A 19729-nucleotide genomic window follows, 5' to 3' on the forward strand; every position below is an offset into this window, starting at 1 on the left:
TGTATTCTTTGCAAATAAAGGTATGACAGAATAAATAGAGTTTTTAAACCGGCACAAATAAGTTAAACACATTAAGAAATTAAATGATTTACAAACAAATTATTAAATCGTATGTAGTGTACCATATTTTTCGACGGCAAGAGCTGGGCCGAAGAGAAGGGAGGGTGGAGGGTGGTCCAGAGTCATAATTGAGTGCCGTGGAAGGTTTTTGTTGTAGCTCTACGCTCCCCTAGAACTAAGTCACCATTTTATAAAAAAGTATTAAAGTATTAAGACCTAAAACCCTAGGACCATTGGCTTTTAACAGTTCAAGCACTGATTAACAACTATTTAATGGTTAATCTATGTTGCTATGTTTTCTCTTAAACGTCATCCAACTTGCTCATTTATTTTATTACCTATTCATTTCTCCATTCTTATGCGAAGCTACAAATTTACAGGAAGACTACTTACACTACTATTTTAATTTTGATAGCGGAAAAATTCTATTGATTTTTTTATATGTATGGTAGCCTTGCTACAGAATATATTTTTTCCTCGACGTTGTTATGATGGTAGACCTGATTAGTGCTTACTGCTTCGAGCTCGAGCGAAGCGCGTCGAGCAGCCGACTGAAGTTAAACATGGCTCGGCTGCTTGTATTTGATGGATTTGTGTTTATTTCCGCATTTGTGTTTTTTGGCTATTTATTAGGTTTGAACAAATTTTTATCCAAACACGGAGAAAATGGATGTGACATGACATACATGTATGAATATCCTCAATTCGTTGTAAGTATTTTTTTTTTCAACAAAGGCGTATGTAATAGGTTAGTTTTAGACATGACTCACTCTCCCTAGCCTAGGCCTATGTACACAGTAGCTAGCCAAACAGTTTTTTTACTAGGCATGCGACCTCAGGTCCGCAAATTGAGCGGAGTAAGCAAGCATCGATATAGACAAATAACCTTCTTTAAAAATACAATTTGTTGTTTCCAAATATAATATGGATTACAGCATAAAAACAAAAAATAATTTTATTGATTGATACAAACCTTATTATTCAAGCCTACAGTTATAAGCAATTTTATTGAGTCTTTCAATCTCTTTTTCTTTGCTTGCAATTTGCTGCTCTTATTTATGCTTTCGACTCTCTCTATAGAAAATGGATCGATCAACAAGCCCTCGATGGTTATAACTCCTAATGCTACTTAAGTCAAGCCGAGGGAAAATTCTGACTTTCCTAGGTCCACCACAGCCTGATATACAGTACCAGTATGCAGCTTGGCTGCGATGTACCAAAATCACACAGGCAAGATTTAGTGGAAATTGCCTTCGAGGACATTTGACACCATTCAGTTTAAAGGAATAGGTAGTTGAGTTGTTGTGTTTAAAATGTAAAACCTGTTGGATTGTTGTAAATATCCAACCTGACATCAAAATATCAACATGCTAGTTCTGTTGGCTGCAATAATTCATCCTATTACAGGAAAAAGGTAAAAGGAGGAATATCGATTATCATATGACGCTTAGTTATAACTGTACTCCCGTACAGGCTGAGCAGTCTGGGCTAATTAATTAATGGCCTACTTTTCTAATCGTAACTGTATTTCTTTACAGACGACTAACTTATTTATTCATTTAAGCTAAAAATAGACTTCAATACAAGCTTAGTTAAATATTTACTTAAATAGTTTTAACTACTGAACTTCTATAGAGGCCTAGTAGTCTAGGCTAGTATGCCTATGCATCGTAATCATATTTGTACAGGCCTAGCCAATTATTTGCACACCTTAGTTAAAAGTGGACTTCTATATAAGGCTGCGTATTTATTTAATAATTACTAGGCCTAGAGTCGCAACTTGACTTTCTGTACAGGCCTAGCAACTGTATTTATATAGGATAGGCTAAGTTACTGTTATCAACATTTGAAAATACTGAATACCTGCTTCGGATATGCAGTTTCTATAATTTTCAATAGAAGATTTTCTTTTGTTGTTATAAAGCAATATTTGCTACAAAACTAATAGAAAATAAGAATCACCAAAAGAAATAATTGGCTTGTATAAGGCCGACAGTAATTAGTAATGCAAATCTGTGTACCGTACTGCATTATTAATCAATGCTTAATGGTATTCATCGGACTTCCCTTTTCTTTTGTACTGTATTTTGTAAAGCAGGAACTGTACCTAGGCCATCTACACATGAGCAAGCTGAGATGCTCGTGGGTACAAAATGTCGAGTCGCCTACGCTACGATTCTTTGTTTACATCTACGTTGTTATCTCGTAACCAACATGGCAACCCATAAAACTAATGTTAAACAATGCAAATTTTATGTCAGTCTAAAAGTGTACAGGTGTTCAAATTGAAATTTGTTAGTTTAGTAACATCAAAAATATTTGGCGAAATACCCCTGGTAAGTTTGGATTCAATATGTTCAGCCGTTATTGAGTTAATTGATTACATAGTTTGCATAAGGTCCGATTTCAAAGAGCTTCGCTCAATAAAGCTTTGCCTTTAGATCATACTTAATGAAAACAGTTCATATTTGCAATTTAGTATGGGGAAAATCTAAGAGATGATATTATAACCTTGTAGGACTAATTAATTTTTTCTGCAGATATAAATAGGAATAGGGCCTAAGTTAGGCTAGGCTTACCACTTTTTCTTGTTTCTAACATGAATGCCGAAGCTTCTTAATATCAATAAGCATTTAAGCAAAAAACAATAAAGAAACCGCAAAAAACTTAAGGAATAGTTTAGTTTATTGATCCTACTACAAATAATTTAATTTAAGACAACTCCAACAATTCTTTTAGAAGAAACTAACTAACTTAAGGGGTCCCAGGCCTAAATAACATAATTTTTTTGTAGGTTTTGCCCATAGAATTATGAGATGTCTTGTCGGATTTCGATAACATAACTTAAGACTGGTACATTCCTAAAATATGCTTTTAAAGAAATATTAGTTTGATCAAATAAGTTAAATTAAAACACTTAACTTATACTCTTGCCTAAGCTATGTAAAATACCGGTATCTTATGTCAGTTATAGAAATATGTAAGTAGGCTTAGGCCTGGCCTATACCATTAACACGTTCGCTGCGGCACGTCAAATAGCGGGCGTATCCCCAGTGCGGCGCAGCCCTCAGCGTCGAGTAAACCCGATTGCCGCGTGTGATTGGCCTTTTCAATTTTGGTCTGACGAATAGCAAATAACGTGAGGGGATGTCCTGCTTTACAACGAGAGTCGATGTAGTTCGCTAAACACCCACAGATAGCAGCACTGCTTGGAACGTAGCCGGTCCCATTGGAATTGTATTGCCAAATGGAGGGAAAAAGACGGGACAAAAAGAAGACTTTTGAGATTGCCAGACGGGAATTTTACGGGGAAATTTACTACCAACCTACACCACAACAAAATGCAAGTCACATACTACACGCTAACGTCGTATAGGTCCGCTTTCGGCCGACGCTAGAGCAAAAACGAAGATATACAAAAGGCATTACCGAGCGTTCCCGATGGGGTACGGACGCACCGTACGGGGGCCAAGCGCCGTACCCGATCGGGAACGGCCGCACTCTACGTGTTTTAAAAAGTGATTTAAGTTATAGTAGACTCCCTCTTATCCAGACTCCTTTTAACTGGACATCGGTTTAACTGGACTACACTCGGTAGAAATTACATCTCTTTAACCAGACAAATTTTATCAACACATCGTTTTAACCGGAGTAGATCGGTAGGAAGTGGGCGGTACTGTAACGACTGTTCTCGTGGGAAAGATTTGAGACCAGTGATCGTGTGTCTAACTTAAATACAATGCTGTCCTAAATTTAAGTCAAATACTGTATACAGTATGCATTTTTACAGTCCGTTTTAACGAGATTTCGGAGACGTCGGTTTAACCGGAAAACCCGATATCCGGACTGGCCTGGGTCCCGAGGAGTCCGGATAAGAGGGAGTCTACTTACCTATCTTTCCTTTAATCAGGCTGCCATTAAGTTATCAATAAAAATTACCTAACTTAAGTAAAGTGCAATTTAAAATAGATATCCAAAATTATGGTTTTGTCTGTTGGTTTGGCCTACCACTTACCATCCAAAGTCCTCGCCACAATCCAAGGAAAGGGGAGTTGTCATCTATTCAAGTTTCTTCACTCCTTGTCTGTAGAGTGATTATTGTTCCGTTTGTTGTAGGCTTTCTTTAGTTGTGTGTTAGGCTATGTAAGTTCTTCTATGTTAAAAGGTGTGTTCTTCTATGAATTCAGAGATGGTGTAACATGGTCGCTCAAGTAGGCATTGTTTTAATTTACAGGCAAATTTACTGTTGATTAAGGTTTGAAGTGGTCCGGAAGTAGGTTGAAGAAACGTGACCCTGTATGTATTGTAGTGTTACTGGATTTTTTAAGACGGTTTTGTGGTAGGTCAATGGCGGATCTATGTCTGGTGAAATGAGTATGTTGGTTTTGGCAGAGAAGTGGTGAGGAGTTTTTTGCTAGGATAACTGTTTCGAGGATATAGGTTGAGGATATGGTGTTTTTGACAAAATGGCTTGAAAGCAGTGTTCCAAGGGGTTCTCTAGTCTCAGTATTGATCTCAATGCCTCCTTCTGTAAAAAGAGAAATTATTGATGTTGAATGCTGATGCTGCTCCCCATGCGGTCTGTATCTAATGTATGATGCAAAGATTGAGTGATTTGCTATGAATGCAGTTTCTTCGTTCGTCAGTGTTCTTACTTCTTCTCATGACATTTAGTGAGGAATTTAATTTTTTACATAGGAATTCAACATGTTCTTGCCAAATTCATGATTGTCTAAAATTATTCCAGGAAATTTTGTGGAGTTAGCTGTTGGTAGGTACTTCCAGATCTTTCCAGTTATTTTAGTTATCTTGTCTTAAGGTCTATTGATTGACAGATTGATGTTGCCTTTTCCAGAGTTGAATTTACTATTGTGTTTTTGTTTAGAGGATTTATGAGGTGAATAAAATTGTTACAATCTGAATGTGCTAAGTTTAGGCCTACCGGTACCGGTATTCTATTATAACTCGTACATTAAAAGTATTAAAACCATTAAGTTATAACTTAGACAAAGGACAGAACTAAGAACCGTTTTTTGGTCAACAAAGCTAACTTAGATCATTGAAAGTGTCTTTAAAAATCAATGGTTTGTGTAGCTAAGGATCTTTTACCTTAGTTACCATCCACACTTGTGCTATATCATAAGCTTTAAAATTAATTTAGGCCTACATCTCAATTGTAAAACCGCTTAAGTATGGAAGATTTAAGTTTAATCCTGTTATTAAATAGGCGAATAGGCCTACCTATAAAATATTACTGTGTGTTTATAGAAAGTTAGCTTGCCACCAAATGTGACTGTAGAGTACCGTCGCTATGGACTCTATGCTTACAGCGAAGGTCGACAGACGCAACAAGTGCGCAACATGCAGTTCTCGGGAATACCCGTCCTATTTATACCCGGACAGGGCGGATCTCTCAAACAAGGTTTGACTTTGTCCTACTCTTAACGCATGCATTGACCATTAAAATATAATTTTTAGATATTTCAGACTGGTGCTAGCTGACAATCAGTTCCCTACCGGCCAATGGTTGGTTGCAAAATATTTTGGTGATATAGGACAAATTTCCCCTCACTAACTTACTGTAATAGGCCTCCATTCACGATAGCCCAGGAACTAGTTGTCCAACATTTACAAAGCACATAGGTAAAGATCGCATCCCGGACCAAACTGCACCATGTAGGGTAACTGCAAAATTTGTGTTATTATATTTAAAGTAAGAATTCAAAACCGGCCTAACCTAAACAAATTGAAACACATTTAAAATCCATAAATGCTTTCCAAAATAAAAATGTGAGGCGCATGCAATAGCTAATTAACGATTATCTCAACCTATTGAATTTATTATCTATTGCATGCGCCCCACGTTTTTCATTTTAAATCTTACAAGTTTATTCTCTCCACATATTTATAAATAATTTTCAATTTTTTAGTGCGTTTAAAAAAGTGCTAATTTAAAAGATTTTTTATTTATAAATTATTTTATACTTTTTAGTTTTTAATGTGTAAATATGTTAAATCTATTTTATATGGCCTGTTTATACAAACTAAAACTCTTTTAACTGTAATCAGATGTTGAACGTTGCCAATATTCTCATAATCATAAAACTTAAAACCTCTCGGGAGCAGAACCTGTATATCTTAACCTCTGCTCTTTGAACAAACTGTCAGATTAAAGTATATACAGCTGACTCCAATTCATATATTATTTACATTCTTCCAAAATGCAAACATTGAAATTTTTTAAGCCCATGGGGCGTAGCCCAAGGTAAATATAAAAATTAAATGATTTAATATTACATTCCATTTGTGAGCTATATTTCAAGTTTCAAATCTCTAGCTCATCAGGAAGTTAGTTTAAAATCGATTTAAAAATTTGTACCTAACAGACAAGAAAGCGAGTTAATAAAAAGGTTTAAAATATGAATACCTGTTTTTAGTTCATTTATAGCACAGATATCGTAATCATCAAAAGGTCTATGAACATTGTTCACTAATGGCTAGTATATTGTGTTGCAGTCAGATCGTTGGCGAGTGTTTCCCTCAGGAAGTCTCTCGGCTCAGACTTGCAGTTTCATTTTGACTACTTCACTCTCGATCTCAATGAAGAGTACTCAGCCATGTTTGGTGGTGTACTTCAGGTATTGCACTCAATAACTATTTTCCCTATTTTAAATAATTTAGATATTATTAATTCTTTGGAGTTATTTCTATGGTTTGTGCAATGATATTAGTGCTGGTAGTTAGCTTACACTTTTATTTGTTTGTCCATATTCCTTTAATTTTTATAATAAAATAGTAGTGGGCTAATGACGAAACTATTGATGAAAAACTGTTTAAACTTCCAGGATCAGACGAGGTTCGCTGTCCACGCAGTCCAGAGGATTCTCTCCCTGTATCGTAAAGTGAGGCCGGAGTCGATAGTTCTTGTGGGACATTCCATGGTACATTTATATAATATTGCATGAAATTTTAACTTAGAGTATATTTTTTATATAAAAAACACTTTATTTTACAATTCATACTCATTTACCTTTTGAGTTAATATTTTTGGTATAGAAAGTGAAGTAGAGTGATCTGTTCATTCAAACAAAGGATTAATTAAGCAATTGATGTACCGTAAGTAAGTAGGCCTACCTATATACTGTATTTGTTAAGTGTTCCTCATAATGTGTGTGTAATGTGGTAGTATTATAATTAATTTGTATAATGCTGATGAATGTGTGTTGTAGGGAGGTATGATAGCGAAGGGGATGTTTCTAGAGCCAGATTTTCCATCCCACGCTATACGACTGGTGATCACTCTCGCCACTCCTCACTCCCCCGTGCTGTTGACTGATCCTTTGTTAAAACAATACTATGACAAAGTGTCTCCACATTGGGCTATCAGGTAAAAAACTTACTTAGCTTAGTTGTAGGTTGGGTCATAGATGGGCAAGATGGGCAACAAAAATTCAGTTAGCATTGTTTTCGCACCAAACGAGTGGAACTACTGTGAAACTTGCTTCGGCTGTTGGCACGACAGTCTGGCAGTGACAGTGACAAGTGCTTAAAATTCATCATAGAAAAGTGGTTAAGTACGGTGTGTAGTCATGTTATCACAGGGGGGAAATTTTAAGCTCATTTTTATAGACAACTTAATTTGGTATGCTTATCTGAAGAGGAAAATGGAATTTTTGGATACATAATTGAAGCACCAACTCATACAATTTATTAGGAAAGTCATAAGTTTGGTAAACTTCAACATCTTTTTTTCAGTTGAGATGTTGACTGTGAATTATTTAAAGATAACTACATCTACACCATGTCTGTTGAGATATCTTAAACAATGTTAGTAATAAACATATATACTGCCTAGTGCCTTGGGTTGAAGTGTTAACTGTGATGTTTGAATACAGCCTCAAACAGTAAATTGTGACTAAATAGTTTGTACTGTATTTTAATGAGCCTATGCCCATGCACATAGCCATAAGAGCAATGAATTAAAGCATAAATGTTCACTGCAAACAACGTGAACTCTCATATTCTGGCTTATTCTGTCTTATCTTAAGCTTTCTCAAATTTGTTACTGTTAGTATTTGCTTCTCACTAAAATTTGTTGTATTTTTTTGTAATATTGCTAAAAAAATATATGTATCTGCTTCTGCTGCAATGATATTGATTGTTCAATGTGTTTCAGAAGTAACAACGTAACTGTAATTTCTCTGGGAGGAGGAGTGAAAGACCTTGTTGTCAGATCAGGATTGACACTAACCGACCACGCAGATATCAGTGCCTTGGTGAGATGTAGCAAGTTAAAAGTTGAAAATTTACATTGGTCACCTTTGAAGAAAGTTGTAGGAGTTGAAAGTTGTGTAGTCACTTCACCATAGATTGTCGTGATTTTTAAATAACAAACACATAAGTTTAGCTGGTTCACATCTTTTTCTTCTAAAGTATCGTCAAACAGATCACCCTCAGTTACAAATAAATAACACTGGGTTTGTAAATTTTAATTGATTGAAACTGCTCTGCAGACCTAGAAGTTGAATATTGGTGTGGTTTCTTGCTTCACCAACACCAGTTCTCATAGGCCTAGTGCTAACCGAAGCACTTAAATGTTGTATATGCATATTTGTTTGTAAATTTTGAAAATTCAAAAATTTTATCATCTTGAATAGATATTCTAGTAATAAGTTTTATGTGAGTTGCCTTGACTGTATAAACATTTCAGAGCTGGGAACTCACACAGTTTTCAAAACTTGAACTTATGTTTTCAGACAACAGCTGTGTCAGAGGTGTGGATGTCAGTGGATCACTTGTGTATTCTGTGGTGCAAACAGCTGGTACTGGTGCTGGTGAGGTCGTTGTTTGACTGTGTGGATCTGCAAACACTGCAGATATCCCGGGATCACCAGCACCGAGTTGACGTCTTCAAGTACCACTTGTTGGAGGTAAGATCAAAATAACATTAATTTATGTAGCTTCGAGCAATACAGTGCTAGTGTGCCCTGTCGTTGGCAGTTTTTACACTTTTAGCTATGGACACCGTTCTTGTTACTACCTAACATTCTTTTCCTTTTGTTAGATGCTCATCATTAATTAATAGCACAATTACAAAAAAACATCTAGGTCCTGAATTAATCCAGTCTAGGACTGAACCAGCGACCTTCAAATTTGAAGGCTAGTACAATTACCACTTTTAATTGATTAAAATTTGAACACAGGATTCCATCTGAACCAAACAGATTTGAAATATGGGGAGTCCAAGTCCACTGTGCAAGATATTTAGACATTTTATTCTGGATACAATTCTGCATATTTTGATACTGTGAAAGTTACTATATTTTTCTATGTTTGACAGCGGTCGGCAGGCAAGAGATTCCACGACTCTATCCACCCAGCCCAAGTAACACTGCAGACACAACGGACAGAGTGGTACGAGCTGTCTCGTCCGCGGTGGCACGACAGTCGCTCGTACCTGCCTGTACCATCACACATCCTGCTGCATCTACCCTCCATACAGGACATGTTGGCGGTGACAGTGTCAGGACACAAGGCTAGGGACTGGCTGTTCACATGTAGTCATCTGAGCAGTGCTGACGGCGGCCGCAGATCTTGGTGAGCAAATAACCATTGTCAGGACACCCTTTTTATCTCCAGTGCTAGAAAGAGCCCATTCTCTTTTATCGCGAGATAATAACGGCTTGTTTGTATCCTCTTTCATAACCAAAATAAAACCTAGTTTAATCCAGAATATTATGTCTGGGACAGAAAACAGATAGGTAATCTTAAACTACTGTAGATAAATCTTATGAAAAATGTAGGCCTAGCTCATTTGAAGTAAGTAGGCTTCATCTTCATAGAATTAAATTTTGAATATAAATATCCTATAAATATCAGTAGGCCCTATGCCCTATTGTATTGTACTGATCTAAGTTAAGGTCTAGATAGGCCTACTCAGCAGACAATCTGCAACAAACAAAAGAAAATTGAATCCTTCACTCTGATTTGGTCATCTCAATAACAAATGCTACATGGTGATGAGAGGCAGTGGGGCTTTTATCAATTTGTTCTCGTGCTAAAACCTTTCCTGTCTTTTCTGAACTTTGTTAAAAATCTTACCTTTTGTGTTGACCTTCCATCTAAACAGCATTGGTTCTGTAGATAACGTTTCTTGAGTCTTACCACCCAACCTCAACCTATACAGATACAGATCAATAAAATTTTTACTCTTAGATTGATTTTAGTACCTTAGCAAAGCAGGGTTAGATTACTTTGTATCATATCTTTCCATCAGTATTATGTTTTCTTCTTTCCCCCTTAGATTTACAGACACTTATCAGTTATTCAACAAAAAAAAAAAAATAAATAAATAAATATAAAGTGTGAATGATTTTAATTTAATTTTACAGTGCTGTTGGAGAGAATCTGTCAAGCCTGGGACGTATTGCCCCGACCAAACATCGCAAACACAAGGTGGCGCTAGTGAGCCTCCAAGACTTGAGGGTGCGAGGTCAGAACTATGTGGTCATCCGGCTACCCGCATCAGACGAGCCGGTAGGCCTGCATGCTAGCTTCACTCATAAATGACTGTAAGGGTTGTATATAGTTGTCGTTTTGTTTAATTTATGTAATGCAAATAAAAGTATGCTTAGCCTTTATCATATAAGCCTACGGGTGTTTTTTTACAACTGCATAGTAGAGTCTTTTTTTACGTTTAGGGACAAAAGAAGCTTATGATTTGGCAGCTCTGCTTTCTTAAATCCATTATCGATCAGTTGACGCATTGTTGTCTACATGTTTTACTGCTGTTGGAAGTTCAAAGGATCTTTTTTTTTTTTTTTTTTTTTTTTTAAAGAGGTTGGCGGCCTCTTTTAACCTTGCATTTGCCCGAGCCGGTACAGTACAAAGGTAAACTGTACTGATAAAAGTTAGTGGCAGTGACCAGGATCCGAACCCACGACACTGCTGCCTTGGGCCCGAAGTCCGCGACGCTACCGACTGAGCCACCGACTCACCTAACATTGTCCCTACACCTGCATTCAAATGCAGACCAAATGCAGACCATTTTGTGGTTTTGGGGGGCTGTCAATATCTACATTTGTTTTCCGTTAAACACAACACATATTAAAGATTGATTAATGCACATTTATGGAAAATGTAGTATTTAATTTTTCTCAAATAAAACAAATGTATTCTTTTTCCTTGCGAAAACACAATGTTGGGTTTTATGTACAATAAATTCCTTTTTTTTATAACACTAAGCATGCAAAAATAAATATCAGCTCATCGTTTATGAAGTAAAGGAAGCAAGGCTGCCAGCTTATGAGCGTCTTTTGTTTCTTGCAGAGCAAAAAAGCAATGAGTCCTACTCGTAATTTAGTTGCATAATAGCCTAGTTGTAATTTAGGTTGTGTTTTATAAAAAAAACTCCCTGTATAGCTGAAAAGTAATAAATGAAGTTACAATAAGGATTGTACCTTATTTGCACAAAGTCCTATCCAAAAGAGTACCTACACATACAGTGTTACATTATTTAAGGGTTTCGTTAGTGGAACGGAATTTGGAATTTGGGAGTGAAATAAAACCCGGCCGACTACATGTTTACGGTTTACTGGAATCTTGAGAACTGGAGAGCAAGGAAATTTTTGGATCGGCGGTTAAACGTGGAGGGAAAAGTGGAGTGATGGGTTGTAGCTGTAGCCAATCTGGGAGCTTTATTCAGGGTGTCCACATTCTGGAAAGTCAGGGATAGTCATGGAAAGTCATGGAAAACAATTCTGGTCATTGAAAGTCATGGAAATAGGCAAAAGGTCATGGAAAGTCATGGAAATTCCCCATGATGGGAACTATTCAATGCTCTAGTCCGCCGTAACTCCGACTACCTACTGTAGCATTTTTCAGGATTTTTCAAAAATTTTCGACAATTCAATTTATTACAGTTGTATTATTTTATGATTTTTGAGTTTGTATTAGTTCATTGTTGTACCATTGTACTCCATTGTTGTCTGTTAATACATATTTCAGTAGTTTCTGCAAAATCTAGGCAGTTTTATTTGTGTGTGTTTGTTATATTATAATTTGAGTAAAGTTCGTGAGTCATGGAAATTGATGGTAAATGGTCATGGATAGTCATGGAAAGTCATGGAAATTAATGACAAATTTTCTGTGGACACCCTGTTTATTGAAATCATATGTACACACTCGTACATATGACATACACGTCAAAGTTCCAAATAACACACACACGTGTGTGTGACATTCACGTATACGTCAAAGTCGCCTGATCGTAGTCAGGCCACAAATGCAAAACACATTGCCAACTCTTTTATAACACAAATAAATATATCGCAACAATGATAACATTATGGTATATTGTATACACTACAGTTAGCCTGAACATGTACACAATTTATATGTTTTAGTAACACATTGTTGATCTTAATGGCTACAATTATAAGTATATACAGAATGCTCCATTGCGGTTTATTGCCATGCTTCATGGAAATTTGGTCTGTAAAGTTAAACGGCCAGTTTTTTATCACAAACATTACAGTACTACTATCTCATGTACTATACTCGCCTATTTTCGCCTTATCATTTTTATATTTTGCCTCAGAGATCACTCATCCAAACAAGGTTAATGCGGAGATACACTGACAAAGATATAATATTTTTTTGTGTAGTTTTTAATGATGTACTTCTTTCAATTAATTGTGTTCTTTGTTATTGATTATCTTGAATATTGATTGATCACTTCTTGAATATTAATTATCTTGTTAAACCCACTTGTAAAATGGTGTTTGCCGTTTAATAAAATGAAATGAAATGAAGAGAACTTGTATTATCCTACTTGTAATTTTTTTGTTTAAATGGATAAAATCAACAAAAAAAATCATTCTGGAAAACAAACAGAGGACATTCAACTTTAAAATCTTGCCTTGCCTTGGCTAATCCAAAACGTGCAGACTAAAGTTTGATGAGCCAATCCTACAAATATTTAGTGACTGAGTAGCTTTAAACGCGCATGTTTCAGAGCAGTCTTAGAATTGTGTAGGTTATAACATTACCAAACCAATCTACCACCCAGTTACCATCTACAAATATTAATAATCTTTTTCAGACATCAGTTAGCTACGATGTATTTTCTACCAGAGAGCGAACCATGTCAGTTAGCCTTCCCAAGTGGTTCGCTCCTCTGCAGACGACGGTGATTGCAGAGACAACCAAGGAGGCAGTGTTTTACGTCCTGGAGCTGCCTCAGCTGGAGCGGCCGTGGCAGGCTTACCAACTGTCAATCTCTGTCCTCAGCTGCTCCAGTGCTACCAACCTGAGTCACCAAGCAGTGGCTACACTCAGAATACCATGGAGTCATCAGCACTACAGCGTTGTTTTGAAGTAAGCTGTAATTACAGTATCTCTTCTAGGAATGATACTAACTTTTGATGATTAGCTAGAAGTGTGTGACCCTGAGACTTTTGATGAAGCCAAGTATTTTTCCCTGTATTTTAAGCCACAATTATTTTTATAGATGAGCTTTTGTAATGTAATGTCCTTTAACCCTTTGCGATCGGAAGGCCAGCAGGAGTGGCAGCGAGTCGGAATTCTATCCATACTAACCCTGTTTTGACGGTCGGACGGCCAGCAGTACTGGCCAAGTTCAAGGCATTTGCCCCCTCGGCATTTATCATGGCGGCTCGCTCCTGGCAGCTCAGAATTATTTTCACTGAAAGCCTGCAATGTTAGCACAGGAGATTTATTGTAATAAAACAATTGTAATTGTATACTGACAAAAGTTTTATTTTATTTAAATAACAAATAAGACATTGAATATTAACATACATTTGTTTGATATGATAATAAAAAGTGATACAATTTATGTACCTATTTACTAAACGTGTAAAATGTACGAGTATTTGTCACTCATACAAACAAGCTGAATCTTCTAAATCTTCTTTGATTTTTACTCACAGTAATATTTTTCCAAGTAATATTCGCCCATATGAAGTCCTGGATTACTGTTTAAACAAATTTTACAAAAACAATTAACATCGCTTTCGTGGTCTGATCCATAATAAATACCAGGATTGTCAACATCTTCTTCGTCAGCAAATAGTCTCTTAATTTGTCTGATCTCAAACGATCATCCATTATTAATAACTTAAATATTGAATAAAAACAAACATAGTCCCATTCTTACTACTAAATGTTTATACGAGATAAAACAGTTTTATTGTAGGCCTAATTATGATAAAAGTTTAGGCCTAGATACTTAAACGTACAAGTGTTCTTAAAATCACCACAAATATACACTAAAACTTAGCTAAAACAACAAATAAACACTCAATTAAAATCACGTAAAACTGAACGAAAAACAAAAACAATGATGATTATGACAGCACTTTTGACAGAACAAGCTGGTCAGCTGGTGTGTATTTTAGTTGTTTCCGCCACAATTTTTACGATTAAATGTTGCTAGCCTGCTGATGGCTTAGTTTAACAATTCCTCACCAGGTTAGAGCATTCAACATTCATCATACCAGTCAGTTTGGAATATTACAAACAAAAACATTGTTGTCGGTCAGTCATGCTGGACGCAAGAGCGTTCGTTGGATTTCATGTTGGCCTGCACCGCTAGCCGTCCGATCACAAAAGCCAACTGTTGTGGGAAAAACTGACTTCTGCGCCGCACACGACCGCTGTGGAATAGCGGCAAATATTCATTCCGATCACAAAAGGGTTAAGAGTCCTTGGAGCCTAGACATTCTAACCCATAAAACAATTAAAGAACTACAAAGTATTTTGATCCCACAGTATACTAAATATTTAAATTACAATCACTCTGGTGTTTGAAAAAAATATTTTTGGATGGTGAATACTGAATAACTCTTCAGGGGCTGTTTAAAATTAACGAAATTGACATTGCTCTTATAGCCGGCAAATCCAAGATGGCCGTTAGCTTCCATGGACTCTCTTGAAGAACAATTCAAAACTAAAAAGAACATTTCTAATCTCACAGTATACTAGAGATTTAAATTATAATGACTTTGATGTTTGAAAAATATTTTTGGATGATAAATATTTCTTCAGCGGCTGTTTGAAATCATCCAAGATGGACGCTAACCTCCAAGGACTCTTAATAAGTTGATGTGTCACAATTATGTTTTTCAAAGTGCTTTTTTAGTGAATTTCCCATATAGGGAATAAGCTATTTAATGATTCAGAGTAACAATTATTGGCATTGCAAATTAATACAGTACCTAAAAGTTATTTGAAAGAATTAATATTTGACAATCAACAAACACATTCAAATAAACAACAAATAGATTAGAAGAAGAATAGTCAAAGGAGTTTTATACATATTTAAAAAAATGATCATCACTTGCTGTCACAGAAAATTGTCTCATTTTTACAGCAATCCCGGTGACATTGTGTAAGCCTAGTTGAAATCTATAATATTATTAGAGTAAAAGCTTGGCTTGTCTCCATTTTCTGACTTGGTGTTCCATCACTCCAGCTTTAAGACTAGGCTCTGCTCAGCCCAGAAAATTAGCTGCTCGCACACATTTAATAACCCCCCATAGGCTCTTCTTTATTTTCCAAATTTTTCAGAGCTATACATTTTTGTTATCTTTTACAGGAACAGTCCGCTGGCAATATTACCAATCGTACTGCACACAGCAAGACCCTCTGAATGGACTGGTGCAGACCCTTATGTAACTTTGTTTCTTGACCCACAATGCCAGTATTCTATAGGGTAAGTTGTGTTTACTACTATTTTGTTTTAATTTGTTATGTGTGTTTGTATAGGTTTAGGTACTTGTTAATTGTTCAGTAGCTGTGCACTATTGTACAGATTTCTACAATGTTGAGGTAGGTCTAGATACAATCTTTGGTTTAGAGAGAAAAATAAGAAAAAGCTTTTATTCAATAACGTTCAGTTGGATACAGATTTTCAGGTTTAAATGTATTGTACCTCGCAATAGCTGAAATTTGCTAAAGAATTAGTTCACGATACTTAGTTTGTTAATAGTCTTACCTAAAACTTTCCTTCTAGGGAATTCTTATGTTTATTTTTTATTCACACCTTATTCCATGATTAGTTTATGATATAGTTTCTTTTAAATTAATATTCATCTAATCAATGTCAAAATATTACTGTCCAAAGACCATCTTATGTCACGTTTAGACATAGACAAAATAGATAGAAATTAGATATGTTTGACAATAGTCAAAAGTGTTTGAAAATTGTAGGTACCATTAAACCTTAACAACTTTGGCTTTGCTCCTAGTAAGTGATAGACCACATTCTATATTTGTTTGACCAATCGATAATGTTTGTTGTCACAGACTGGACAAATGTTAGGCCTCACTGCTTGCTATTGATCTGGTCCTCTTCAATAGTCACGGTGAACAAACAAGATGAATGATTCATGTTATGAATCATTGATTTTGATTTCACAAAACAACTAGCCTGAAAATCTGTATACAGTAAACCCCCAAATTAACTAGTGTTTCCAAGACAATAGCAATAAACTGAATACACAAATAAAAGAAACTAATGGCTTGTAGGGACATAAGTCCCTAAAAAGTTCAATAATTTAAAACAAATTGCTCTAGAAAATTTCAATGATTTTAGAAATAAATAACAGTGCACATGTGAATTACATGTAGTATCATTTTTATTTTCAGTACAATATACATCCTAATACAGTAGACTCTCGCTCATCCGGACTAATGTGGCGGATGTTCGGTCCGGATTACGAAAAATCCGGACTATCAAGAGTCAAGCAAAATAGTACTGTATACAGCCGTTTTTACAATTTTGTTCCAGGTCCACAGTATTGATAGCCGTGCAAATGCAGTTCCACCGGTAATAATTTTTCACCGCCGTGTTATCTGAGTTTTTGAACATCTGAGGTAGTCTCGGTCCAATTTAGCTCGGATAATCGGACTTCTACTGTACTGTGCCACTAAAAAAATCACTACTGTCAATCCGGATTAGCGGGAGTCTGGACAAGGCCGATCAGTATGAGCGAGAGTCTACTGTATATGTTTATGTATACTGTGTCTGTAGCCTATGTTGTCTAAAAAATGTGGCATGGCAAAGCCTACAGTAGAAACAGTGATGTACACATTTTTGAGATGTGTGTTATAGGAGTAACATAAAATAACAAGCATTATTAACAAACATTATTACTAGTTAAAGGCTCAACAGCATTCCATTTACTTAGACATGCATTCCAAACATTAAATCAACTTTTTATGTAAGATTAATAAATCAGAAAGAAAATGTTATACTCTGAAAGATAGGCCCTAACCTGTTTGAGTATAAGCGATTAACCAATGGATGCTCACTGAGGGGTTTTCTCTGCAGTGTTGACAGCTCGTTGGTAGACACTCTGGCCCAGATAGTCCGTCTGTACTCCAGTCACATTGTCGCCTATGTGGCGGCCATCTTGTTGTTGACCTTACAACATCAGCTGCTGGTGTTGTCCACTCAGAACCATTGTCTGTTGTTCCATCATGCTCTGTTGGAGGGAGCCAAGCCATACTACATACTGCCAGCGGTCAAGATAGGTTCAACCCTTCTGGCACTGTAAGTTTTTATGATTTAGCAAAAAATGTTCTGGGTCAATTTTTCCTATTAACCGTAGTGTTCTGGCTACTACATTCCCACAACTTTCCGTTGTATTTAAATTAGCAATGATTTTACTAATTTAAAATAATAAAATAACTTCTTTTGATTTGTAATATTTCATTTCATTCATTCATTATTTAGTAACAGGTTTCTTAAAATGTTAACTTTTGTTCATACACCTTTGTTATTAATCACTCCTTAAAAAGGCTGGCCTGGTATTCATTTTCCTAATTTATACAATTTCATTAATCTGTTAAATTAACTAGGTGGCGTTCGCAGAGGCATCCACAAAATTGAGCGGAGCCATCAAGGGTTTATATTATATTGTTTTGGTCATACTGCAGTAATACCAGTCGTTTTTAATACATGCGTTGCGGGTCTAAAGTAGCATTTTTACTCTTTAGGAAGTAAAAATAGTTTTTATCCTCTATGGAGAAAAAATCAGCTGTTGTCAACTCAGTTGTAAATTTCTATTGTAAACTATTACATGTATCGAAATGTGTATCGATTCCTGCTTCGTAATTATTTTAACCTACAGTCTACAGTCTCTTCCCATAGCGTTTTAGCATAGCAGATACATTTATCCATTCCCACACTCAACACGCTCACCTTTACTACATCCTTCACCACCCCCTACGTCGTGGACCTATTTCCCTCTCTTCCCATAGCATTTTAGGATTGCAGATACATTAATGTAATTGCCAAAGACAGTTCCCACACTCTACACTGCAAGCCTTACTACTTCCTTCACAATTTCCTACGTCATAGACTCTTGTTTCCTTCCCTTCTCATGGCATTTTTGGATTAAAGATACATCAATCTAACTGTCACAGACGGTTTTCACACTATGCTCATACTTTACTACTTTCTAAGCAATTTCCTACATCGTGGACCTGTTTTCATCACTTTCCATAGCAATTAAGTATTTTAGATACGTTAATCGAATTGCCACAAACATTCCCCACACTCCGCACTGCTAGCTTTTACTACTTCTTTCACCATTTTCTATGTCGTGGGGATGCTTCCATCCTTTCTCCTAGCATTTCAGCATTGCAGATACATTAATCTAACTGCTACAAACGGTTTCCAGTTCCCACACTCCACACTGCTCACCTTACTACTTCCTTCACCTCTTCTTACGTCGCGGACCTGTTTCCCTCTCTTCCCATAGAATTTTAAGATTGTAGATACCTTAATCTAATCGTCATAAACAGTTCCCACACTCCGGACAGCTTGCCTTGACTACTTCCTTCACCACTTCCTACATCGTGGACCTGTTTTCCTCCCTTCCCACAGCGTTTTATGATTGCAGATACCTTAATCTAATCGTCGTAAACAGTTCCCACACTCCGGACAGCTCGCCTTGACTAATTCCTTCACCTCTTCTTACGTCGCGGACCTGTTTCCCTCTCTTCCCATAGAATTTTAAGATTGTAGATACCTTAATCTAATCGTCATAAACAGTTCCCACACTCCGGACAGCTTGCCTTGACTACTTCCTTCACCACTTCCTACATCGTGGACCTGTTTCCCTCCCCTCCCATAGCATCATAGGATTGCAGATACCTTAATCTAATCGTCATAAGCAGTTCCAACACTCCGGACTGCTCGCTTTTACTACTTCCTTCACCACTTCCTACGCCACCGACCTGTTTCCCTCCCTTTTCATAGCATTTTGTGATTGCAGATACCTTAATCTAATCGTCATAAACAGTCCCCACACTCCGAACAGCTCGCCTTGACTACTTCCTTCATCACTTCCTACGTTGCGGACCCGTTTTCCTCCCTTCCTATAGCATTTGTATGATTGCAGATACCTTAATCTAATTGTCATAAACAGTTCCCACATTCCAGACTGCTCGCATTTACTACTTCCTTCACCACTTCCTACGTCACGGAAATGTTTACCTCCCTTTCCATAGCATTTTAGGATTGCAGATAACTTGATCTAATCGTCATAAACAGTTCCCACACTCCGGACAGCTTCCCTTGACTACTTCCTTCACCACTTCCTACATCGTGGACTCGTTTTCCTCCCTTCCAATAGCA

At 36.6% G+C, this 19729-nt stretch overlaps 1 protein-coding gene across 1 annotated transcript in view; it reads left to right on the plus strand.

Moving 5' to 3' along the window:
- Positions 1-660: 660 nt before the first annotated feature.
- Positions 661-19729, plus strand: part of LOC129000949 (GPI inositol-deacylase-like) — a 33568-nt gene continuing 14499 nt past the window's right edge. The window contains exons 1-12 of the mRNA XM_054428045.1: positions 661-770; positions 5329-5482; positions 6577-6698; positions 6906-7001; positions 7290-7447; positions 8237-8336; positions 8817-8990; positions 9401-9657; positions 10452-10596; positions 13163-13437; positions 15680-15796; positions 17417-17638. Coding sequence (XP_054284020.1) covers positions 738-770; positions 5329-5482; positions 6577-6698; positions 6906-7001; positions 7290-7447; positions 8237-8336; positions 8817-8990; positions 9401-9657; positions 10452-10596; positions 13163-13437; positions 15680-15796; positions 17417-17638 — 1853 coding nt within the window. The 5' untranslated portion in view covers positions 661-737. The remainder of the gene's footprint in view (positions 771-5328; positions 5483-6576; positions 6699-6905; positions 7002-7289; positions 7448-8236; positions 8337-8816; positions 8991-9400; positions 9658-10451; positions 10597-13162; positions 13438-15679; positions 15797-17416; positions 17639-19729) is intronic.

Source organism: Macrosteles quadrilineatus, unplaced genomic scaffold (assembly GCF_028750875.1).
Source record: "Macrosteles quadrilineatus isolate MER2022 unplaced genomic scaffold, UCM_ALF_1.0 Scaffold_8__2_contigs__length_117827958, whole genome shotgun sequence".
Classification (NCBI taxonomy): domain Eukaryota; kingdom Metazoa; phylum Arthropoda; class Insecta; order Hemiptera; family Cicadellidae; genus Macrosteles; species Macrosteles quadrilineatus.